This window comes from Catharus ustulatus, chromosome 3, assembly GCF_009819885.2.
Source record: "Catharus ustulatus isolate bCatUst1 chromosome 3, bCatUst1.pri.v2, whole genome shotgun sequence".
Classification (NCBI taxonomy): domain Eukaryota; kingdom Metazoa; phylum Chordata; class Aves; order Passeriformes; family Turdidae; genus Catharus; species Catharus ustulatus.
This window is the reverse complement of record NC_046223.1, coordinates 37,257,034-37,282,369: the sequence shown is the minus strand read 5'-3', so window position 1 is coordinate 37,282,369 and position 25,336 is coordinate 37,257,034. Positions and strand designations below refer to the sequence as shown.

General features: G+C 41.5%; 1 protein-coding gene across 6 annotated transcripts in view; it reads right to left on the bottom strand.

The window, feature by feature from the left end:
- Positions 1–25,336, bottom strand: part of VIT (vitrin) — a 53,763-nt gene that overhangs the window by 21,521 nt on the left and 6,906 nt on the right. For 4 of the 6 annotated variants that reach the window (XM_033056665.2, XM_033056667.2, XM_033056668.2 and 1 more), the window contains exons 2-9: positions 18,165–18,234; positions 16,032–16,097; positions 14,962–15,133; positions 12,946–13,079; positions 8,349–8,426; positions 5,188–5,268; positions 3,252–3,452; positions 2,695–2,745 (exon numbers count right to left, since the gene is read on the bottom strand). In XM_033056665.2, the coding sequence (XP_032912556.1) occupies positions 2,695–2,745; positions 3,252–3,452; positions 5,188–5,268; positions 8,349–8,426; positions 12,946–13,079; positions 14,962–15,133; positions 16,032–16,097; positions 18,165–18,195 (814 nt within the window). In that variant the 5' untranslated portion in view covers positions 18,196–18,234. The remainder of the gene's footprint in view (positions 1–2,694; positions 2,746–3,251; positions 3,453–5,187; positions 5,269–8,348; positions 8,427–12,945; positions 13,080–14,961; positions 15,134–16,031; positions 16,098–18,164; positions 18,235–25,336) is intronic. The other 2 variants (XM_033056666.2, XM_042779077.1) reach the window with 1 other exon arrangement.

Genomic DNA, 25,336 nt, shown 5'->3' with positions numbered 1-25,336 from the left:
TGTTCTCCTTGGTGCCAGGATGGAATGTTTGTCCAGTGCTTCCTGAAGGCATGAGCCCTACTGGTCTTCCTGCTGGAGAAGAGCTTTCAATGCCCTCTCTAACACTTACTCTACCACTATCCCATGTCCTTTCAACACTTTTCTGTTTACTGCCCTATTAAGTCACAGCTGGGGATGAAATCTGTGTAGTGCACCATGGTAAGCAGTGCCCAGCTTAGAGTCCCTGTCTGAAAATAGATGCAAGCATCAAACCCATCTGTGCACAGAGGGCAGGAAAGCACCTCACCTGAGGATACCCAAGCAATCACTGCCTGATGCTTGGTTGCCAGCTCAGTGCTTCAATGTGGCACCAAGGATCATGACATGACTTATGATTGCAGTGTTCACGGAAGCACTGGATTTTGTCCCAGACCTCATCTAGGGTCCAAGCTGCTGTAAAATAAAGGATTGCTTGAAGAGCTGGGATGGGAGAGAACAAGTGACCTTGTAGCCCTTGGGAGTGTGCTGGATAAAGTGCTGTGGGACAGAAGTAGAAGCCCTGGGAGGGCAGGCAGGAACCAGCTGTCATAGGGCACACTAGTTTGCATTTAGTAGTTTTGGCAGTTCTGGCACATCAAGTCTTTGGAGCAGGGGTCTGGCAATGGAGAAGAGTCTCCATTATTTTTTATGTTACTCTATCTTTGACAAACAGAAGATAAAGGGGAAAGAACAGCAAGAACTAGGGCAGTTTTGCCCCTGCTCTCATGCTCTAATCTGCAAGTCCTGCTTTTCTTTTGCTCCTGTGAATATTGACAGTACCAGTGGCTGGAAATGGTGTGCTCATTCTAACTGTGCTCTGTTTCACAGCTATTTACTTTTGAGGTGTCTTTTGCAGGCAAACGACTAGTGCACAGTGAGAGGTAGATTTGTGAGTCTCTGTGAGCCAGGATGGACAGGAGAACATTTGATTCTGTTCAGTGAAGCCAAACTCTGGTTAAGGCCAACAGCCAGAAACTCTGGCCTGAATAATAGCAGTGGGTTGTAAAAGCTCCTCAGACAGAGAAGACTGATAAACTGCTTTATGTATGGTCATAACATCAAAACTGTATTTGTAATTTCTGTATTTTTTATTTATCCAGCTTTTGTCTTTCAGAATCAAGAAGGGGTCAGGAGAATTCAGGAAGCCAGATGTCAGGTACTGACATGCTGGACATAATCCTAGAAATGAAGTCTGTGAAATTAGAAATGGGTCTCTACCACTCCAGCTCACAATAACCTGTTGTTAGCTCTGATAACTTAAATATTTTGGGAATTAATTTATGCTTAAAACTTCAGTAAAGAAAATTGTGAAGAAAGAGGTGTCCGAATTACAATTAAGTGACCACTGAAAGCATTGGAAAATTTGAGAGGTTTTTGTTTTGGGGTTCTTGGTTGTTTTTTCATTTTGATTTGTTTGGGGTTTGTTTTCAATTTTTTGACAAAATTACTTGTCTTAATGAAGACAAATACAACCTTCCCACTGATTTCAGTGTTGCCAAAACTTTACTCTCAACATGCATCTCCCTGTCTAGGGAGCCTCAAACAGGGATTCCTAATTGCTAGTAAAGACAGTAAAGCCCTCCTATGTGCTTAGCCTGTGGGAATGGGAAATAGAAAAGAAAGCAACAAGCAGAGCCAAGTTAACAGGCACATTAGGTACTGAATGATGCAGATTTCCACAGAATTTAAACCCCTTTGAATCGTGTGGTCACTTCTGTAAATCCTGCCATGCACATACCTACCTGCACATTTGAGTTGATACGATTAACCCCTCCAGCTCTGCCTTTATTCTGCACTCACAACCCAATTTTACTTCATTATGCTTCTCTTCAAGATCTGAATTACCCAAAAGACATTCGCCCTGCCATGTTCTTGGCTGGGAATTACTTGGCAGTGGGGATGACTGCAGTAATGTATGTGAGAGGAAAGCTGAGTTGAAAGCACTCAGAAATAGCTATGGAGCATGAAAGCTAATGATAGCCCAGCTCCCTTTTCACTCAAAAGCAATCATATCCCTATGCTCAGAACCTTTCAAACACTTGACAATATTCTCCTTTTCCTGACTGCACAGCTGAGCAATTGCACAGTGCATGGAAAAACACCTCTATATACTTGCATTGCAGGCTATGGGCTGGACTGGGAGCTGGCTCCTGGACCGCGATGCCGAGCTCTGAGCAGCCGCTGTTCTGCTGTCAATAACAAGTGGCAAGCCAGGAATAACATCACATGGATGCCAGGCTCAGAACCACAGCCTGAGGTTTTTGAGAGAAGAGTTTTAATGTATGTCAGCATTTCAAAGTTTTCAGCCCTAAGCTTAGATGGCTATGCTGCCCTCTGTGTCGTGTATTTTACAACTAAATCAAATCTCCCTTTGTAAGAGTATGACAGAAGGAAGTAATGGGAAAACATGATTCAAACAGCAAAATCTTTGTCTCAAGTTCTGCAAAACCCAGCTTTTGTCAGAGCTGAAATGGGCAGATACTCGCTAGAAAGGCTTCCTCAGAACTGTGGTGATCAGCATCTTTGACATTCAGGCCAAGCGTCTGTTTTTCAGTTTAAATCCAGACTTGGATTCAGCCATTGAGTTTGCTGAGGCTTGAAAGGTTATTGAATCATTGCCGCCCTAAAATACACTGTGCTACATGCCTTGTGGCATACTTACTTCACCATACTTACTTGCTGCTGCAGCTACCACAGATGCGTACGCTGGGTGGACACTGCTAGAACCTAAAAATGAGAGATTTGGATTTTCAGCTATTGAAGCAAAACCCCACAATGCTAATGAATAATAATAAATGAAGAAGGAAAAATTAAGGAAAATCAGGTGTGCAAAAAAAAATTATGAGTATTCCTTCACAGTGTTTTTACTCTTTGGAATTCAAAAGCTGTTACAAAAATTTTAATCTATTGAAAGTTATCACAAAATTAATTCTAAAATGAGTCTTCACCTATCTGTTTACTAACAGATTAACTCTCAGTCTAGGCATGAGAGTCAAACTGCTTACTGACTTCTACACCTGAATATCATCACAGCATTTGGGGTGGAGAGCTTACTTTCACATGAATCAGTCTGCTGGACTTACATATCTTTTTCCACTGATAGTATTTCTACATTGAATTACTGAACTTGTTATCCTCTAAATCATGGTATATCCATCTGTATATCTTGTTCCTTAAATTTTAGGACAGCTGTCAGTCCAGAGGAAAGCAATGCAAACATCCATGCTACTGACCCATTTCTCTGACCCTGTGCAGTCCAGGTCCAGTCTTGGCAGGAGCTGCTGTGGTTCTGGTTGCTGCAGGTGTCGTGGTTGGCTGTGGCACTGTGGTGGAAGGCTCTGTCGTCGTGGTGGTCGGTGTGGGGGTTGTGGTGGCCATTTGTGTGACCGAGGTCGGCACTGGAGTTGTCTGATGCGCTTTGTGGACTGTGTCCCCTGCATAAATATTGACATGTCACTGTGGCTGGATGTGTGACAGGTGTGGCAGCATAAGCACTCAACGTTTAAGGCAACCCAGAAACTGGGAATCTCTTCAGGATAGGCACAAGCATCCTCAGATGTGGAGTCATTAGTGCCTTCATTGTGGGTGTGTAGTGCAGGTGCCTGCGTGGCACTCTGCTCTCAGAGGGTTCTGACTACAGCCTGTTGCAGCATTAATGTTCCCCCTGCACTTTCCTGCTTTGGCCAGGAGCACTTATCAAACTGACAGATGTCTCAGACCTATGGAATGGTTCAACCAGCCAGTTTCAGATTCTGTTTTGGCATCATCTTTTCTCAGTGTAATTCAGCACTTAGAAGGTCCATATAAATGGAAATCAGCTGGCATCTGGTAGTAAAGATGGCCAATCTGAGTCATAGACAAGAAAAAAATTGCAGCGCTGAAATGTTTTTGACAGAAAGACAACTTTCAGATAAAGATGATTTGGGGGAGTGGGTCAGAGCTAGAGCAGGGAGTGTCAGGGCTCTGGCTGAGGGGAATGGGGGAGAGCACCACCTGGAAAGTGCAAATCTCATCCAAGTTTGACTCATCTCACAGTTGCTACTACTTTTAAAATGTATAATCTGTGAGAACAGTGACAATTCTAGTTGCAAAATATACATCCTAAATATCCTTACAGAAAATCATCAACATGCTTAGGTTCTTCCAAGTAATTTTCTCAAAAAAGGTTCTTCACTGTTATCTTTTCCATCTAGTTCCAAAAACTGCCCCAAAATATATTCCATGTTAACATTGGTCTTGTTCCTTTCCTCCCTGCTGATAGCCCTGGGGATGGCCTGACACACTGTCTGCATTGGAAGGGAACGGTGCACGCTCTATTCACTGCTGCACAACACAAGCTTGTATTTTATTGCTATTTCTGGATGTTCTCCTTTTGGAAGGCATCGTTGGGAAACTGTCTGCTGGATTAATTATCACCTAATGCTAGGCAGTGAAAAACTCAGATCTGAGACAGTTTTAATGGTATAATGCTGAAAGAGGGCTCAGAAGAAAAACAAAACAACTCAGCTGAAAAAATCAGCATGAATGGCTCCTTTTGGGCTGAACGGTACTGCTCCATGAAACTACTAAAAGAAAGAAAACAGAGGGCACAGTGAGTCTTCCCCTGTGATCCTGTGCTGCTGGAGTGGGGAACAGGCACACTGGCCAGCTTTATACCCCAGTCTGTGAGGAGCAAGGAAGCTGGAAGCTAACATTATTAGCAGAAAACCTGAGGAAGCAGCATAGTAGGAGCAGAGAAAAGCGGTTGCCTTGGTGCATGTTGGCTGGGTTTCTTGTGAATCCTTTGACACAAGAGGAGGGCTCCTGGTGGGTAGCTGTTTCCACTGCTCCTGTGGGCAGGGCACCCATCTCTTTCACAGTATCTTCAAAGGGTTTGCAGAGCACGTGCCCTGCATAGCAGATTGCCAAGAACCATAATGCAAGATTTTCAAGTTCACAAAGCCTGAACTCATACAAAGGACAAGCAGAAATTAAACTCTTCTCTGAATTTGCAGAAGTCCTTCGAGCACCATTGCAGTTTGGTTTGGTGGCAAAGGGGCTGTGGAGAGGAGATTGGATGGGAGAGGTAAAGCTGTCTGTGTAACCAGTGTCAAAATGCTTCCTATATCACCTGAAGGCAGATTAGGTGGGTTGGATACTGTAAAGAGCACCAAGATCCCCAACCCTTACCTTGGTCTGATGCTTTTTCTGATGTTTTAGCAGTGTCTGCACTCTTCGTACCTTTTAGGTCTTGCTCTGGTTTTTTAGGCTCTGAAGCAAAATTGAGCACATTAGAAAAGGCAGCGCTGTAAGAAAATAATTTCAAGTCTCCCATTTAGAGATTATCAGTCTCCAAAGGAAGGCATCCCATCACATGCCATTAGTTAGGTCTGGCAGTCCTATCAGAGCTTTATCACCTACTGAGAAAAGGCAATGACTGGGGAGTAGTCACCTCCTATCCTTCATGCCCAACTTAGGCATTTTTACAGCCCAAAAGTCCTGCCAGTATCAATAGAATTTCTGCAGTGAGTGAGAAGTATGAAAGTTTGCCACCAATAAGCCAATACTCATAAGATTTACTGCATCATATTTTTTTCCTCTGAGTAGTAGAACCAGGGTCAGATGTGTGTATGTTGTTTTGGAAATATTTGCTAGTGTGCAATCTTTCAGTCACTAATTCATGTTCAGATGTATTTCTTTCTTGCCTGACATTTTGGGATCATTATGGGGCCAAATCCTCAATGCCATGGACTGGCTTAGAAGACAAAAGTAGATTTTTTGTTCTTTTTTATTTCTAAAACCCAGCGACATCAAAATACTTGGAATACTTAATAAGTTTATTTACTACCTAACAAAATAATGATTCTGCTTTTTTAACTGAGTGCTGGAGGATTTTCTTCTTCCTTTTTTTTTTTTACTCTTTAGGTCTTTTGGCAGCATCAAACTGTTTGAGAATTTACTGCAGTGTTAATGTTTACCTAAAATTTTGTACTGTTTTTTCTAAACATCTTTTAATAGCCTTGAGCAGCTGTGAAGAGTTATGATTTTGGGAAGGTTTTTCTTGCCGTGCCCAGCATTTGAGAAGCATTCTAACCACCAGGAGCATTCAAAAAAATGTCAGGCACTATGAATCTCTGGCATCACTGGGAGGGCTAAAATTGCATCTCTGACAGCTGATCAGGTATGAAGTAGGATTTTTTGTTAATCTGACAGCAGTGAGTGTAATACTCAAAGATCTGCCTTTGCCTCTTGCGGATAATGGATTTAAGTATCAAAGTGAACAGTGTGGTCTCTGTAATTAAAATTAGAAGAAAAAAGTAGCTTTTTTTTAATATTAAAAAGTAAATAGGAAATTCTCTTTCATGAGATGGCCCTGGCTGCATATTACAGAGATTTTTATCTCAGAGACAAGCTGTTTCTAACAGAAAACAGCTGAGATGGCTGAGTTGAGGTGGCAGATCTAAGGAGGGCTGATGGGGCCAAGTAGGGCTTGAGGAAGATAGATTGTGACCATCGGATCCATTTGCTACCTGTGGGACAAGGCTGGGCAAAATCAGGCAGTGACATTGGGTTTGATGTAATGGTTGCTCGCTCCTCTGACAATCCTGGGCTTTCTCTGCATGAATGCACTGCCTTTGTTGTTAGGATCCTGGCATTTTTATTCACACTATTTGATTCAAGAACAAAGTGAAGACTTGTTCCTGGATTTTGTTTGTGTGACAGAACCCTGACTGATGATGCTCCCCATTTCTACACTGATTCTTATATTATGTGGCTTTTGGCACTGGTGGAAGACACCATTGCTTTCAGGCTGCTGAGCTCAGTCCTGGCTGTGATTGTCTCTGGTCTGCTGTGAAATGTTAGGGCTGATATTTCAAGTACAGCTCCAATTGGGAATGATGAGCTGTGATTTAACAAACATTACTTAGAAAAAGTCAAGACTCCTAAGGTATTACCCTCCCTTCTAGGAGTGCATAATATTTGAGTCAAGTAATTTCTGGAATATGTGGTCAAGAAATACACAATTCTGTACCTATTTGATTGTAAATGCAAAGGTATTACAAATTAAAGGCATGGAATTGAGCAATGCATATTTGGTCTGAACAACTACAGCTTTGAGATTTAAATTTGCTCATGTTCAAGTGAAAAGATGAAGGGCAATGAAGCCAGTGAAGGGGCTGGAACACAAGCTTGAGAGGAGCAGTTGAGGGAACTGAGTTGTTTAAGCATGGGAAAAAACCCCCAAGGCTCCGACTGGGCTTAATGGCTCTCTACCTGAAAGGAGGTGGGAGTCAGTCAAGAGGAAATGGCCTCAGGTTGCTCCAAGGGAGGTTTAGACTGGATATTAGAAAGAATTTCTTCATGGAAAGTGCTGTCAAGCATTGGAGCAGGCTGTCCAGGGAAGTGATAGAGTCACCATCCCTGGAGATACTTGAAAGACACATAGATGTGGCACTTAAGGCCATGGTTGTGATGGACTTGGCAGTGCTGAGTTGCACTTGGTGACCTTTTCTGACCATTATGATTCTGTGAGAAAAGAGCTCTGTACTTTTCTTCCAAGGACCAAACAATAATGTTTAGGAGAAGAGTCTCTAGGTAACCTCTCCGTGGTCTTGGATGAATGTATCCAATGCCAGGCATTTGAGTTCATGGAGAAGATACTGCATGTTTCCTGTAGTATGGGACATTAACTTTCTATTTGTTTGCATCCACAAGGAAGAGTCTGAACCTTACACAACTGTAAGAGGGAGCAAAACCTAGTGTCATTTTGGTGACAGAGGTAATCCATGTGCACTTGAATGTCAGCTACTCACCAGTGTGAAACTTGATCAAAGACCTTTTCAAGCAACTAAATTATTTAAACTGAGTTGAGTCTTACAGAGTAGAATGCTGACTAAAATGATTATACAGAGTAGTTCTTTATTGTAGCATTTTTAGTTAAGCTGCTGTGCATTACCATCCCTGTCATTTGTATTATATTACTATTTAATATTATACTCCCAGCACTATTCCAAGAAATAACGTGAGTAACATTAGGAGAAAGTTACACGTATAACCTCAAATGCTTGCATATAACCAGTACAACATCATATTCAGTAACAGATCAAAAGCAAGGGGGAAGTTATTAGGAAATGGAAGTCTGTGAAATATGGTATGATCAAAAAATAGAAATTGTCTGAGATGATTTCCATATACTTAAGATAAAAAAAACCCATGAGTGATTTGGATAACACACTAATGAATACATGAACTTCTGCCTCTGAATAGTTATGTCTTTGTATTATACAACTGAGAAGCTATGACAGATAGTTGTGAATGGATGTAAGGAAAAGTCAGTCACAAATACTTGCCTGATTTAACAGCTGTACTTTTTGAAGAAGAATATTCAAGAGTTGATGGATATGTCACACCTTTTCTTGGCTTGCCCTCTACAAAAAATACATATTAGAAGGCATCACAAAATCTAAGTTTTCTCGATAAATTTCTCATCTAACATAGGTATTCAGAATCAGACCCCTCTTCTTTACTTCCCAACTCATTTTCGTGAAGATTTCTTTCATTTGATGGCAGACTCTCAAAACCATACTACTAAAAGATATTAGTGCCTAAATCCAGCATCATAAAAAAAGAGTTAGCATGAAAACAGTACTGGGGAGGATTTGCAGAGGTCAGTTAATTCATTCTTTTGCTCTCAAATGATATTAAGCACAAGGGGACCATTCCTGAAGGACATCTGTACAACTTTTAATTAAACCCACAGCTTCCCTAGGCAGCCTTCTCCAATGCCTGACTATGCAGTTGACTTGGAAAGCATGTTTGATGTGGGATTCATTTCATCACGCACACAGCATTCTTCTCTGACCTCACTTCAGCAAGATGCCATTTCTGGCAACAGTCTTTTGCAGTAATAACAGTGAGAGAAGGCTGTGCTTGTGTGTGGGAACATATGGTACCTATATTTAGATCTAAAATGAGAGTCCTGTCTTGAAACAATGAGGTATGTTTCCCTGGTAAGCTTTAAACCACAAATCCTTCTAGTGCCAGAGCAGACGCTATCTCTGTTGCTACGTGTGGCCATGCAATTCCATGTCTTGGGACAGTTTTTGTATTCACATACGTCACTGAATGAAAAGTGCAGCAGAGAAGCCCAGCAGGGAAGACTGCTTTGGCCTCTAGGAGGATGGATGTAGGTGTTCCAGAGCCTGGTGACTGTCTCTATGAGATGCTGTGCTGTGTCATGTATCTGGACCACCTCTGGTGAGACCACCTGACCACCTCCTGCAAAACCTGACTCATGATGATCCCTCTCTTCCTTTGGGGGATTCTTTAAGGAGGTACATATGGCACTGCAAGCATGCCAGTTGTCATCCTGGGCTATTAATGCACCAACAGCACTGAACAGAGTTAATTCCTACAGACTGAGCCACTCCTGGGAACTAGGGGCTGTTTCCCCCATAATGGTGATGACTTAAGTTTTTAGCTTTTATATTTTTCAGATCCTGTATTGAATCAGTGTGAAACTCTGAACTCCATATAGAGTGTTAGTAAACTCCCTTCACATTTTTTGTCAGGTAAAACAATCCTTCCAGGCCTGAGAACTGAGGACACCTTCTGCCTCAGGCCCTGAAAAGTATAAACAGAAGTGAACTGGGCGGGGGGAGCAAACCTGGGGAATATGACTTCATTACCTGAAGCTATAATTGGACAATGAACCTCTGATATGCAAATAGACCAAACTTCTATCTGTCTGAGAAACTGGGGACTGTCATCCCTCTGGGGAGTAGCCTGTGCAAGGCTTTTGCAAGGTGTATCTATCGAAGGCCTTTATGAAATATCTACTTTACTCTTTGAACTCTGTCTAGCCTCTGTTCTAGGTAGCCACTCCAAGGCATCAGTGGCACACAAAGAAAGGTACATGCTAGAGGAACTCTAATGAGCAGGAATGTCCATGGAGCTGGAGAGTCTCTGTCTTTTGTCCCTTTTCATGTCTCTTATCGCCTTCATTTTGCTCCTCTCTGAAATTTCAGATGACATTACAAAACCATAGACAAAGCGGTTAGAGTTACTAACAAGATAATGATGCAAAAAGCTACACAATTTCTCATTTACAGTGATATAAGCTGAGAGCAGCTCCACTAAAGTTAACACAAATCCATCAAAGACCAGAGCTGGTAAGTCTGCATGCGTGAACAAACTGGAAAGAGCTTCCTTCTCACCTTCTGGGCTTTTCTGTTGGAAGCTGGTTTAAGTGAAAGGCAGCAGGTTTTCACACCCATTTCCCCCTGAGCTAAAATGGGATCAGGAGCCAAGAAGGACTAGGGAGATATGCTAATTTGGCAGAAAGCCAGAAAAGTTACAGGTCCACTGGTGATTTCTAAATGCTGCTCTTTATCCCCAACAGAGAGTGAGTTGTCAGTATGAGCAGTTGATACATAGATGCAGAAATAGCATGATAATCTTATCTCAATTTGGAATATTTCTGTACTAAACTGTGATGTAATGTAAATCTGAAGCCTGCTGCTGTGAAAATACACCAGCTAGGGTGGGGAGGCTGGATTCTGGGATTTTTGATCAACGGCAGTTTGCATCCCATATGTGACCATATAGGCCTGAGGGATGACCTGAATGTGACCCTGCTCTCTGGGGCAATGGTAATACGTCTTTTTCACTGTTGGGAAAAGATACATCTAAGTTGGAGTTTGCTTAACATACTTAAAAATGTGGTTTTGTGTGGGCTGAAAGCATCAGCTTTGGCCATCAAAATACAAGTTGTGTCATGGTGGCTGCTACAGTGCAGTGCCTGCTCACCCTCTCACACTTAGTTGTGACTAGCAAACCCAGAAGTTCAAGACTACTTTCTTAACCCACTAGCTGCAAAACTCCCACTAAACTGAATGGAGTCATTCAACTGAGTGCATTTCAGTGCTTGAAAGTGAACAGCAAGGCGTTTGCATACCTCCTGGTGTGCTGGCTGCTTTAATCGCAGAGGACAGAACTCCTTCTCCACTGCCTCTTACTTCCTGGGTCTCCCAAGGGTTCCTCTTCTGTGCTCTTTTGTGTGGATGTTCATTCACAATTTAAACATCACAAACTCAGTGACAATATCCTAACTAGGAATAAGCTGTTGGCACATTTCCAGGGTACAGTATTGCACATAGGTCTGGTCTGATGAAAGATAATTTCTGGAGAATAGGGACTCGACTCTAAAGCTCTGCTGAAATTAATGCCTTAGGTGACTTTATATTTTTATTGGGGAATGTTTAATGCAGCTCTGGCTTTTTATGACTCATAATCATAAAAAATACATCCCCAGCTCCTCTCTTTCTGAGAAGGAGATCTGTATGCATCCAGCCTCAGGCTGCTGAGATGAGTAGCACAGCCTTCCTGGGTTTTAGAATTCTAAATTCCTCTAAAACCCTAAATTTCTCCCATTTTCAGTAGGTATAGTGAAAGTTTTCTTCCTGTTCATATACAAAATATGGTGTGTATGTTATATGATATGTTAGATTTACATTTGAGCTAGTTTATAAATTAAGAGTTCTTCTATCATGAATGAGAGCACTCAGTGTGCATTGAAATTAAGTGCACAAGGGACAAATCTCATTATGCCTACATATACCCAGGTTTCTCATCATGTTCTTTGATATGCTCTTGTAACTTTCTCTTGTATCTTCTTTAACAGTGTCTCATTAATTAAGAATAAAGACTCATTATCATAAATAAAAAATTCCTACAGTTTCATGGGAAAATTTCTGCAGTTTTATGGGATGACAACTGAACATCTGCTGAGGTTAAAAAAAAATCCTGTTTCCCACTTATGTATCAGAATTACAATGTGCTGTTTGTTGGAGAAAAAAACCTGCAACCAGTACAAGCAGCAATTCAGCCATTCCAGGAAATTCCTACTCATCCAAAATAAATCCTTCTCATAATATGGTATACTCATGGCAGACTACTGTAAAAAAGTTCATCCAAATACATGAATGCAAAATTAAGATGACAGTTTGTTTTGGTCAGTTTCTAAGACCTCCTTTGCTGTCTGCAGATTTTCACATGAAAATAACATTATTTTTAGTAGCTGTTCAGTTGCTTGAGCTGTTGATTTTTTTCAGGAATGCTGGAGTTAAGTAACATCAACTGTTCATACCTATCTTAAACCTCCAAAAGTGTAGACCAGCAAGAACTGGCCCAATGTATCAAGAAGTTGGATTTAGAATTTTTATGTAAAGCAATGTAAAGCCAACCCTCCTTCATACAGGTAGAGTGAGTACAAGTAGGTTTAAGATAATCTGAAGCTGGTGTAAAGGCAATCTAATTTGCAAAAAAAAAAAAAAAAGAAAAATCTGAAAATCTGTGAATTTAATTAATAAATGCAAGTGAGTTCCTATATATACTGTGGGGAGGAAAAAGGAATGAGAATTAAATTGAGATGGATTTACCTGCACTGATTAGATATCAAAACTGTTTGGCTAACAGAGGTGGAGAGAGTTCCTGACATACTTGGGATGCACCAGTCAAGTCACTTAATATAGGATGTGCCTACATACAATAGGGCTACATGGGGTTTGGCAAAAGCCTGAAGTCACTCCAGGAGATACAAATTCAGGTGCAGGGTGAGGATGTTTCAAATGGCCAAAAGGCCTTTCAGTTCCTTCAGCAGCACTGCCGACCAGGGTGGAGAGCAGTAGATTTTATCATCAGTGCTGGAGTTAAGGTGCCTTCCAAGGCTCAGCCCAGAGCAGCCATCAGACTGCACCGGGCTGGCAGGGTGTTTCCTTGCATGGGAAACCCAGAACAAGAAGTGTCTCACATGCCCAAATTCCTGCCAAAGCTGGGTGGGGTGGGCCTGTGGTGATTAACCAGGTGTGTGAAACAAGAGGCTGCTTCTCCTGTGCCCATTGCTGCCCAGCAGTCAGTGGTGGGGAGTGCCCCAGCCCGGAATGGTACCTGACACGAGGAAGGATTCCCTCCAGCGAGGCAGGGACAGGGACCGGACACCATTGGAGAAGCTCCCGCGGTAACCAGAGTGCCCCGCCACTTTCTGCACAAGAATCTTCCCACCTGTGTTGTCAATTATACCGCTGCAAGGAGGAAACACAGTGTCTGAGGGTAGGAATTCCACAACAACCTTCAAAGCTGTTCTACCATGCAAGAGGTATGAAGTGACTCCTTTACCTTTAAAGCAGGGGTGGTGGTGGGGCTGTGATGTTACTACTAAGCCTGCTGCTAAGAAATATTTGTGCTCCTTCCACATAGAGAAGAGCAGTTTGTTGCAAAGTGCTGTCAGGATCTGTTTGCTCTTCCCACTGATCTACTGGTCCTCTGTTTAAGCTTGACCTAGTTGCACACAAGAAAAAGCCACTGCCTTCGTTAAAATTCCTGCAAGCTTGATTGAATGACTGAAGATACAGGCAGAGGTTCTTAGAGGAGTTTTCAGGCCAACCATGTGACTGAATGTATTTTCTTTGAGTTTCAGTATGTGTTTTCTGCAAAAACCTAAGCATGTTTCTGACCTCAGCCTGGAGTAAACACAATATTGCTGGAAGCTGTAGGAAACCTGGCAGACTCCTGGAGTGGTGCACATCAAATGGTGTTTAACACATGCTGTATCATGTACCTCAAGACAAACAGAAAACCTTGAGTGTATGCAGCCTGCTGTGGCATCACTAGGATAGCAGGTCAGCCGGGAAGCAGCTGTAGCTGTAGGGGAATTGTAGGGCTGGCAGTAATGACCAGGCAGGAAAATAAGTACTGGGCAGCAAACAGGGCTGAAGGGTGTGTTAGGGGTGTATTTTGCTCTGGTAATTTAGCTGTTGTTAAAATAAATGTATGGAGAAGAAATGCACTGTCTGTGGAACTGCAACATGTAAGCTAACACAGCCCAAACCAGCTGGCAAATGAGACAAACTGGAACCCTTGCTGTACCAATACAGCCAGTCAGGCTGAAGGGAGACTGCAGTTGCCACCAGTATTTTTTAACTTCCCTTTGGGACTAATTCTGCATGCCGAGACAATTTCCATTGCACACTGGTGTCTGAGGGAGGAATTTGCCGTGGAAAGCCATCAGCTACCTGGCAGTGCCGTCCCCAGCCAGGGCCGGGCTGCAGCCGGGAGGTGGCAGCGCTGTCCCCGCACAGCACCGCAGCCCAGGCACCCAGAGCGCAGAGCCAGGGCTGAGCTCCCGAAGCCTCAGCTGTCCCGCTTTACCCGATCCCAGGTATCCCACAGAACAGGCAGCACAGCAGTAGCTCGAATAAGCTCAAATAACTCCAAACCAAGTCAAGTTGTCAATCAGGCTTTTTACCTTCTTGCTGCATTTTTAGCTGGATGCGTCCTGCCTCTGCATCCCGCCTCCAACTGCGGTGTGTTTTGATTGTGCAGTTATTCTCCATTAGAATTTTATGCACATTCTTACATGGCTAATAAAATCCTGGAAAACTTTTGCTACAAAATTTATGTTACTCATTTCCTTGTGCAGCGTCCTTTTATGTGGCAGGAAAGCACATTACTCAGTCTTTGATGTCAAGGACAGTTAAATTCAAACCCAGAGAACCAAACCAATCCCAGAAGCATGAGAGTTATATGTATTCATCACTGGTGATGTGCCTATTTTTTCTGAAAATTTATTAGTAGTAGCAGCTCCATCTCTATCTTCCACTTGAATGATAATAGTACAATGGTAATTTGTTATGCATGAATGAGGGATCTGGAAATCTCAAGACACTTCTCCAAAGGTTGAGAAACTTCTTCTAACACAGCTAATTTCTATAGGAATACAGGATTGACAGCACTTTGTAAGAATGGATCCATTCCATCACACATGGACTTTCTCTCAGGTTTTCTACAGAAGCCAGCAATTAAACCTATAATGAAGTGGGAACTGTAAAGAAATTAAAAAGAAAGAAATTCCTGCACTGAAATAACAGTTTTGTCTGAGTGCCTCACTCATTTCAACTCACTCACCTGTGAATTGCAGCATTGCAGATGCTGGAAAAAGAAGCATAAATGTCTGTGCCATAAACACGGTATTTTACATCTTGACATCCAGGAGGGCATTTTGCAATGAATTCTGGATTGATTATCTTCCCCGCCTTGACATCACAATCAATCTGGGGTACATCTGTGAGTGCAAAATCTTGGTAAAGTCAGATTGAATGCTTTCTTGGCTGAGTGATCTTGTCATGAGACAGTGAGCAACTGAGTGACAGGGATGCCTTCTTCCTAAGCCTTCATGTCAATGGTTTTGGGATACAAGAAATCTGTGTCTTCTGCATCTACAACATAACACATATACCAAGGGATGTGGCAGTAACTAAGGATGGAATAAGGAAGCCTGTGGGTATTTCTGACCTTCAGTGTTTGCTTCTCTGAAGGAAATATCTGTTATGACACTTAGCTGGAGAGAGAGAGAAGTGTAGTCACCCAGCCTGTGGTTAACACGTGGGAACGAGGGGGTGGGGATGCTTCCCAAGCCTCCCGCTGTGCTCATGTAGCTCTGTGCCATCTGTAATGTCAGGCTGAAGTCACAGCCCATTATCTTGCCCTTAATTTTTAAAATTTTTTACTGGGTACAATTTACTTTGAGGGAGGGATTTAAGTGTGCGTTTACAAGCTCGCAGCAGGCTTGTTTGTCAGCTACATGAGCAAAATAATCTGTGGACAGAAACGCTCCTGCAGCAGGATAGCTGAAAGTTAAACATCCTTGTGCACAGAGATGCACCACTTGTCTCTCACTAACCGACTACATATGCTTTGTGTTACAGCTGCTTCATTTCACTTATGTCTCCCTCTCTGTGAAAACCTTAGGGCTTGCTATGAAGATACATTTTAATAGTGAATTACAAAATTTTCCCTTTGTAAATGTTATATGGCACACACTTTACTTAGTGATTTGCTTTCAATAAAAGGATCTTTTAGCTAACACATAATGCCATTGACTCTAGACAGTTGTGAAAATAATCTCACTTTGCACCTTTCTTATGCATTGGTCGTGTCTACTGTAAAACAGCAACATTTCTACTGAGATCACTTACATAGTTTAGCCTTTTTTGTCTTCTTTGTGGCTTCCTTGGCTGTGTATGTACATGTAAGAAACACACCTAGAACAAATAAACATAGTGTCAGGAAAAAGGTGGACTCAACATCAGTCACTACAAGCTCCTCTGCATGAGATTTCTTAAATTTCCATCAAATGGTTGAGAACTTGAAATAGGAATATTCTCAGCCACATCTAGGTTTCTATTTGGTGGTTAACTTTGCAGTCAAGATTGCATCTGCTGTGGGGAAGTTCTTTGAAGAAGATTAAAGATCAGTTCAGTTCACATATTCATCTATGGAACTCACTATCTAAAGATGCTATGGAATCCATGTGGTCCAGAAAATCACAAAAATATTTCCACAAGCAGTGGGAACTCTTTGTAATTGTTGTAATAGGGATGTTAATGAAGCAATGTGCTCTGTGTATAAAGCAACTGGGAAGTTTGGGAGCCAAAGATTCTTCTTAATAGCCCTTTGGGAAGGTTATTCTGTAATTTTGTGCTGTGGCATTTCACTCACTGGTGGCAGCAGGTGTGGGATACTGGGCAGCATTACAGCCTGTATGAGGTTCTAGGGTGGCATACCCCAGCCAGGGCGCTCATTTTCTTCAGTAAGCAGGATTATGATTTAAAAAGTGAAATAGTAAAAGAGACATATGCTGTTAATATGCATCTGGCTTGCCATGTTATGTTTACTTGCTGAGTGATGACATACAAGATCTCTTTGTTCTCTGTGCTTAGTTTATAAGCACTGTATTATGGGTAATTGATAACTGCATTAGGAATATCTTGACTTTCCTATTCACCTTTCCCTTCTCTGAGCTTTCAAAGGGAATTCAAAAGCTCCGTGATGTGTCAGCTGATCCTTTTATCATTTGTTAAACTAATCTTACTAAAATATGCAACAGAAGTAATTTCTGTCTTTTATGTTCTTCTCCCCCTAGACTGATTACAAAGAGTTTGTAGACTTGATCATACCTAGAACTTGCTCAAAATTTAAAGTAGTCTCACACTGTCTGAAGTGACAATGCATAGGTGCAATATTTGGGCCTTTTGTCACCAATGCGTTGTGTAACCATGGCAAAATTGTAGTTAGAGTGAAAAAATGACCGCATGAGTGGAAAATAAAATGCAATATCTCAACTATTTGGAATGTTGCAGCATAATCTAATGTGGGGAAAGTAATCTAGTATAATTTATGTAGAAGAACTACATAGATTGCTGTGAGTTTGAACTAAGAATAACTGTCCTGACAGACTTGAGGATAACAGCTAGAGGGAATAGTGTCTGGGAATGTCACAACCAGAGTGTTCATGTAAGATGAATTGCAAGTTCTGGAGCTTCTACATGTTCCCAAAAAGTGAGATCCTGTCTGACTGCCAGTGGAAAGAAAATAAGACACATTTATAACCTTTTGGTACCATCTTTTTCATGGGAAGAACAAAACCAGGGAGAATTGAAACAGCTGATTTTTCTTTACATTACAGGCATTTTCCAGGCCCACCTGCTATGGACTGCATGTAACTGGTCATATACTTGGAGATCTCTGCAAGTAATTGATATTTTTTTCTATGCCAAAGTCAAGAAGTTTGTGTAAAACAGTTTTGAAAAGCTGTACCAAGGCTTCCACCTGCCACTGAGAGCTTCATCAGGCGTGGAGTCCAAAGGGAAGAGAATTACAGTAATTTCATGAGTATAAGCCGCACCTGATTATAAGCTGCACTTTCAGGTGTCGGCAATGTTTCGTTCTTAGTCCATATATAAGCCACACTGGATTATAAGCCGCACTTTTGTTTGCAGCGAGGATCCGTGTGCGACTTTCACAAAGTTGTCAATTAGCAACAGAATCGTGGGATCACAGGGTTTACTGGCTTGGCTCGGGGCTGGGCAGACTCCGGCTCGGCTCGCGGCTACTGGGGGCTCGCACTTCCAAGTTGGCAAATTTCTGAACTTTGTCCATACATTGGCCTCTCCAGAGTATAAGCCGCACTTCCAGGTTGGGACCAAAATTTTAGTCAGAAGGATGTGGCTTATACTCATGAAATTACTGTAGTCAATAGCCACTGGACATCCAGGACGGGAGAGTACAAACCCATAAACTTCTAATTGCAGCATGTCAATTGTACTTACCAAAGAAGGTTGCAATGACTGTGGCCTTCATGGTGAGTAAAGCAGAATCTGGATGCGTTGCTAAGGAACACTGAAAAGGAAAAGAAGAGCACATCAGGTTGCATTTGGAGGTATTGCAGATGACACTAGAATGGTGAGGAAAGAGGGACTGTGTGCTCTTCTTTAACCTTTCACAGTCTTCACGTGCTGCATCCTCTTATTGCATTTTTTTAGAGCAACTGATGTCCCCAGAGGAGATGGTGTTTGGGCTATCACACTCCCATGGACTAATTTTTTTACTTATCTCCAAAATCTGTCTTCTGCTCCAGGAAACCAAGATTTCATTCACGTACTTATTTCAGAAGCCAGTGTCAGGAGAGGGCACAATGGGCATGGACATGTTCTGACATCTATTCAAATCTGTTCACTGTTCTTCTAAGAAACAATCACAGAATCGTATTTTCTGCACATCAAAGCATACCAGGTAATTTCACATAGATATGGGAAACATAAACAAGTCCATTTACTCCTGAAAAATGTTGCATAAAGTATTTTGCAACTGTTCATATTTTGTGAGCCAAATTACCAGCTTCTTTCCTTTTCTGAGGATGTGTATGTGTGTACATGTATGTGAGCACCAGAGATTAAGAGGATTCTGTCAGAACACCTGGAAAACATTTTTTTCTGGGTCTGCATATGTGGTTCATGACCCCTGCCATCCCTGAAGCTCTTGGCCAGGCTACAAGAATTCAAACTTATCAGAGATAACCCCTCTCCTGAGCATCACCTGCTGCTTTTGCTATTATTTCATGATTGTTGAGGGAATTGTGGGTGGGGCAGAGTCATTAAAGTATTCATAATGTTTGACAAACAGAGTAAAAATTCTGAAAGAGAGAATATATTTGTCTGTTGCACAGGCAGAATCTCGAGGATCAAAATAAACTTGATGTCCAGAGAAACTTATTACATGCTTACAAGTGCAAATATTTGAACTAAAAAAAAAAAAAAAAAAAAAAAAAAAAAAGCTAGCTATCCAGAAAGAAAATATGAATGTTAAATAAGAATGTTCAATCTGCATATGACCAGGGAAAGGAAGATATCTGCCTCCTGGAAAAATGGCAGATTTAATCCAATTTCACGTAGCAATTAATGTACTCAGAAGCAGAGTTTTGGTTACCTCAGAAAGAAATTTAGAGAATAAGGCAGATACAGGAGAGAAAGAGGAAAACAATAATCTGCATTCTGTCTCCCTATACAATATTTCCATATTTGTATTTTAATTGCTCTTCTTTTTCAAGCAAGCCACATGCTATGAGTGAGGATGACTAAAATAGTGTGCTAATCTAAACTGAGTTCAGCCAGTTCTGGGTCTATGTAATTTATAACTGTTTTTACATAGAGCAGATCCACCCCTGATTTTTGCTTCTGTGCTACAGTTGGAGAACTTCAAACACCAGGACTTACTAACAGTGTCACTTCCTAATAGCACTATGTCTTTCCTTGGTGATCTCCCTGAAAAAGTTTTCCTGCTAGGCTGCTCAAGCTGAAAGTAGCAGAGGTTTCTCAGAAGTCACTGAAATCCAGGGGATGTGGAAAGTGACTCAACATGGTTACGGTGTCTTTCTGGAAGAAGATGGGCAGTGCAGTGGGGGTGACCCCAGGCTGTACAAGCCATATCAGCAAATTCAGTTAAGTGGTGATATTCTGCTCTCATGGTTAGTTTCTATTAAAAAGTTGCCCATCTTTTGGAACAAAAATCCATTTTAAGCACTTACTGTAGTTTATTTCCACTGTGAAGCTGTTAAAAGAAATAACACTAAGATGTAGAAGAGCGCTCAGAGAAACTCAGCTCAGATGCTTTTCTCCTCCCTTTTATATTTCAACCCATTTGATACCCTTCAGAGGTATCAAATAATTGCTCCTGTTGAAGGAATTCTCACTTCTGGCCAATTGCAGAAAAAGAAGAGGCAGAATAAGAATTGCAATTCATTTATGGAATTACCATGCACCATTAAAGATTGTACTGGCACTGGCTTAGACTTTGCAAAAGACATCTTAATATGAGCAATCCCAAAATTTGCTGTGAATGAATTCAGCATTGGCATTTTAATTTAAAGTCAAAGAGATCTGTGTGAATTTTTCCTGACAGTATTTGGCTTGGTGCTGAGATGTTTTCATCAGCAGTTTAATTAGAGTAGAAGAGGTCTGAGATGGTAAAGCATCCATGTAAAATCTGGCTTCATGGGTGGGCTGCTGTGTGTTGTGTGGAGAGAGTCCAATACTGCCTAACTTTTCCTGTCTTACAAAACATGTAACCACCTGTATCACCAGGGCTGCGCAAGACTCTCCATTGCTTCCTGAAGGCCCTGCTGTCGCCCAGCTCTGCTGTCCCCAGGGCATGGCCAGCCACCCCAGGAGCCATCCCAGTCCTCCTGGGTGGCAGTGCCCTAGGCTTGGCTGCATTGCATTCTCTACCTAGTTGGCTGGTGGGCATTGCTCTTCAAGGAAACAGAAAGTGGGCTTTTGTTCCTAAATCATTATGAATTCAGTGCAGAAAGAAGCCAATAAGTCTAAAGGGATTTAAGACTTAAAGCCTGTCAAGGGTTCAGCAGAGTTCATCAGACCCCTTAGCCTGCAATAACAGATGTTTATCAATAAGAAAGATACTGGAGGCATTTAGACAAGGCTGTTAGATTTACTTAACTCTTTTGTTGTCACAGCTAAACGGAAAAGCATCTTATTGTGGGCTCTGTATCTTTGGTGGTGCAGTCTATTCTAGTATCCTCATGGAAATAAATTATAATAGTAAAGAACCTTGTTTTTGCCACTATATTAATTTCTACATTAGGCTCTGGCCCATCAGGAGAAATGCACAGATATCCTGGGACACAGCTGTGGTGACAGTACTCCAAGGGGTGGTCCTGGCCTTCAGACCCTGGTCTGTCACATGGGGAAATGCACAGGAGGATTTACATTGCTGACTATTAAGTGTCAGGCATAGAAGCTCCAGGCTTTCTGTTGTGGGAAATCTGTGTGCATTCATTGTATTGAATGCCTAGGGTGTCACCTGATTTAAGCTGTGTGAGATCTCCTATGCTGTGCACTGGCATGGCATCTGCTCCTTCAGACTGGTAAAGGGAGCAACAGCTTGGAAAAAAGCAGCGGGCTTTTTTGTTTCTCTGGGAAGGAAAGGGAAAGCAGGGCTCCAATCCATGCTTGCAACAGACCTTTTAGTCTGTGTAGATCCACTGAGAGGTCAGTCATTGGGGATGTTTGATCTGTAAATCAAGAATGATACAAAGATGTACTTCCTTTCTTCCTTTACAAAATGAATAGATCCCTTTAAAACAAACTGAGAATTTTCTACTTTGTATTAGTCTGGAGTATGAGTTTTGCTGAGATTTCTTCTAATGAGATTTCCATTAAGGCTGTATTTACAGTCCCAGTCAGAACTGGGAAGTAGTGATACTGTCTATAAAATCTCCTAAACTGTATGCTGGATCTCCGTTTATCAGAGTGCGTTTTCCCATGTGAATCTTTCAGACTGTCATAACAGAAGTTACCTTTATGCTAGAAAAGCTATTAAGTATATGCATTATATTAACCTGTGCTTCCATTCCTGCTAAGTACAAATGTAGTAAGAAGTATCTCCTTTGGTGTTTCCCAGTGCTGCTGATATTTTACCTTTTAAAAAATTCAAATTCCTATTTGAAAGAATGTTGATTACTTTTTCCTGACCATAAACACTTGAAAACTCTTGAATATTAGTGAAGAGACACAATTAGCTAACTATTCTTTCTGCATATAAAGTATGATTTTTATGCTGACCTTTTATTAGCAACTTGACTTTCATAAAGATCTGACAGAGCTGCTGGGTACTACAAATAAGCGGATGGTTTAAATGCACATAAACTGTCACTGTATGGCAAACTGTAACATTTTCTGGAGGAAGTGCAGATTTTAAGTCCTTGATTTTTGGTGTCAGGCACTGCTGTCCATTCCATGTGCAAGCTGAAATTCTTTGCTGGTGCCATGTGCTTTGCCTCTGCAGGAGTAAGCAGTTTATCTCCTGTAATCTCCTGTGCCACAAAAATTAATTTGTATACTCTCTTTGTACCACAATAGTGTGTGTCATTGTTCCCTTTTTCAAGGGCTTCTAATATCTCAGCAACACTGGCACTATAAAGAAAAACAGAAGTGGACTTTGTCTGAAAGCTATTTGAGCAAGCAGCATGGAGGTAACAGCATGATCTCTAAGCACTGTGGGTTGACTTAAATATGTGCCCTTTAAGGGAAAATCAAGTGGGCTTTGTGTAGGTGTGAGTAAACTGGTTTGGATAAACAAGAGTTGATCATTGTCTTCTATAGGAAAACATTTTAGATTTTTTTTTGTTTTATTTTTTAAAAAATATTTTATTTTATACTATTTTTTAACCCTTCCTTTGTTTCATGCTCATACTCTGTACCCATGGTATTGTACCTTGCTTGGCAGTGCAAGAACTGTTCATTTTGGAGCACACTAGGTAATATGACTAGCACTTGCCACACATTATTTAGTTTCACCCCTTTTCTTGACAGAGGGATGAAGTTACATACCCTCAGTGCACTGCATTGCTCTGAAAGTCTGTACATAAAAAAAAAAGTATCTAAGTAGCTGTTTTCTGAAAAATTGGAGGTACTGAGTTTTGCTGAGACAGAAAGGTTGAATTGATAGCTGTAGTTCATTTTGGAGGCTTAAGCTGACCTGTAGGAATACCAGCCAGGTTACAAAATGTAAGATCCAAGGTGCTATTTTGTGAGGTGAGCTTGTCTGCACGGAGGATAGACTTTACTCTTTGTGTGGTCTGAAACAGAATATAAGCATCCAGGAATTTAAAAATATCATGACCTACTGCTATAAAAAAGGTGAGTGAATGCTCACCCGTTTTCCTTCACATATGAAAGAACTCAAAAATGCTTTCTGGAAGCAGAGCAGAGCTTCAGAGCTTCTGTGGCTGCAGGTCTTTCCCTTGTGCTGGAGGGGTTGTAAGCAGTATCGTGTGTCACACATTCAGCGGTTCTATGGACCACAATTAAAGGAGTGTCTGGGCCTGGGGACAGCTTAAGATTTTTCGTTCAAGAGTCTTTGCATTATCATACTGCTTTACCTCCAAGCCACAGCACCCACAGCCTGTTTGCCAGATGCTTTCCATGGCCATGTGAGACCCACACTCAGGCAGTGGTGGTCCCCCACCTTCAGGGCAGTCTCTGCTTGCTGCAGCCCTGTGGTTTGCACATTCAGATGGGGAACAGGAGGCAGGGACTCTCTGGCTCTCCTCTGTTCCCAGGCAAGTGGCAAGCTGGTCCACTCCTCACTTCCTTTCTTTCTGACCCTGTTTGTCATTTGTTGTTGTACAGGGGTCCTTCTTTGTCACAGAAAATTGGGGTCTCCCAACCTTTTTGCCCTGGAGTCTGATGAAGGGGGACTTCTTCAGTGATGAGGATAACATGGGCCCAAACTCTCTGAGGTCGTGGACAGTTATCCCTGATTAAGGATTCTCACCACTTCCTTCTTATTGCAATACTTTGATTGTTGTAGCTGACACATAATGTTTTGAATGGTTCCTGCTCTACTCTGTGAAGTTTCTGACTCACAAGAGGGCTGTGGGGACTGCTGGTAGCCAGTACCTCTTGCAGGGTGGTACCTCTCAAATCACTCTCAAATCACTGAAGTGAGGTATGGGTGGATTCAGAAGTCTGAATTCTACTTAAGTTGCACTTTGGGCACAGGAGTAGTTTTTTTCTGAGGTGATGGAACAAATGTTTATATGCAGGTTGGCAAGAGGGATTTAGTTCAAAATACCTCTCATTCAGGTAGGTATAATGAAGAGATGATATACCCAGAAATTTAGAGACAAATAGAAACATGCAAGCAGCCCTGTATTACTCATTTTGTCTTCATGCAATGCCCTGAAATTAAAACTTAAGGTTGGAGTAACAGTGATGATGACTTCTCTACTTTCCACAGAGCTCGTTCAGAAGAAAGTAATTTATATAAGACTACAGTGTGATTTAACTTGCTAGGCCTTTCTCAGAGCTTAAATAAAACTACAATGATTATACATTTTCATCTGTCTCAGCAAGAAAACCATCAATTATGTTGGTCTGACCTGCCCCTTCCAGCAAAGGAAGAGAGACATTTAGCGTATGTCACCCACCCACAGAGAAAATATAATTTAGTCTATCTGGATGATGATTTCGTTGGGGGCCATTACACTGTACTTTCCTGTTTTCTGCTAATGTATTATGAATTAATTTTTCATTTTGATGCACAGCTTTCATGCCTCATTGGAAAACGCTCTTAGCTTAAACCTGTGAATCCCTGTCCGTAAAACTTCCTCCCTCTGTTCTCCTCCCCACCATGTTTTTTGTCTGCTCATGTATCTGCCCCCCTCACTCTCAGGCAGACTTCTACTTTTCTAGTTTGACTTCTGCTTACCATCCTTCAGACCCCAGCCAGGTGCCATCAATCTCTGGCACTCCCATTTTCCCAAGGAATAGAGGGCAGAGGAAAGTACTTGCAATTCAGCAGTGCCGGAGGGCTGTGCTGGCTTTATAGCATGAGATTTGTGGCCACATTTCTTTCTTTCTTTCATTTTTTTTTTTTTTTTACAAAATGTGCCATTTTCTATTTCCAACAAATGGTTTAAACAAGTCTAAGTGCCTTTACAGTGCAATACATGGTTTCTCAGATTGGATGCACAGTAAAGAGCACTGAGTAACCGTGCTATTGTGCTGCCTGCAAACTAAGAATTAGTGTCGTGTGTCAGAATTCCCCTGAAGGTACATATTTAGTCTAAAAGCAAAGAATTTCTGTTAAAGGTGCTAAAAAAACTGCACCTAACCCTGGGGATGGTTTTGGAATTTCTGTAGCATGTTCAAACAAAACAACATTTTTTTTTGGTAGAAACTTAGAGGCAGAAATTTAGAGAAATTTTAGGGTATTTACTCTCTGCTTAAAGCTACACATAACACTTTAGTGCAAAAGTGAATTATAAATCTATATACACAGATATATCTCTCTAGATAGTATCTCTATATATATATCTAGATATATATCTAGATATATATAGATATCTATATAGATCAAAAGTGCAACTCATCCTTAAGCATGCTAGTAAATTTATACAGCAACTCACAGAAAACTTTTATTG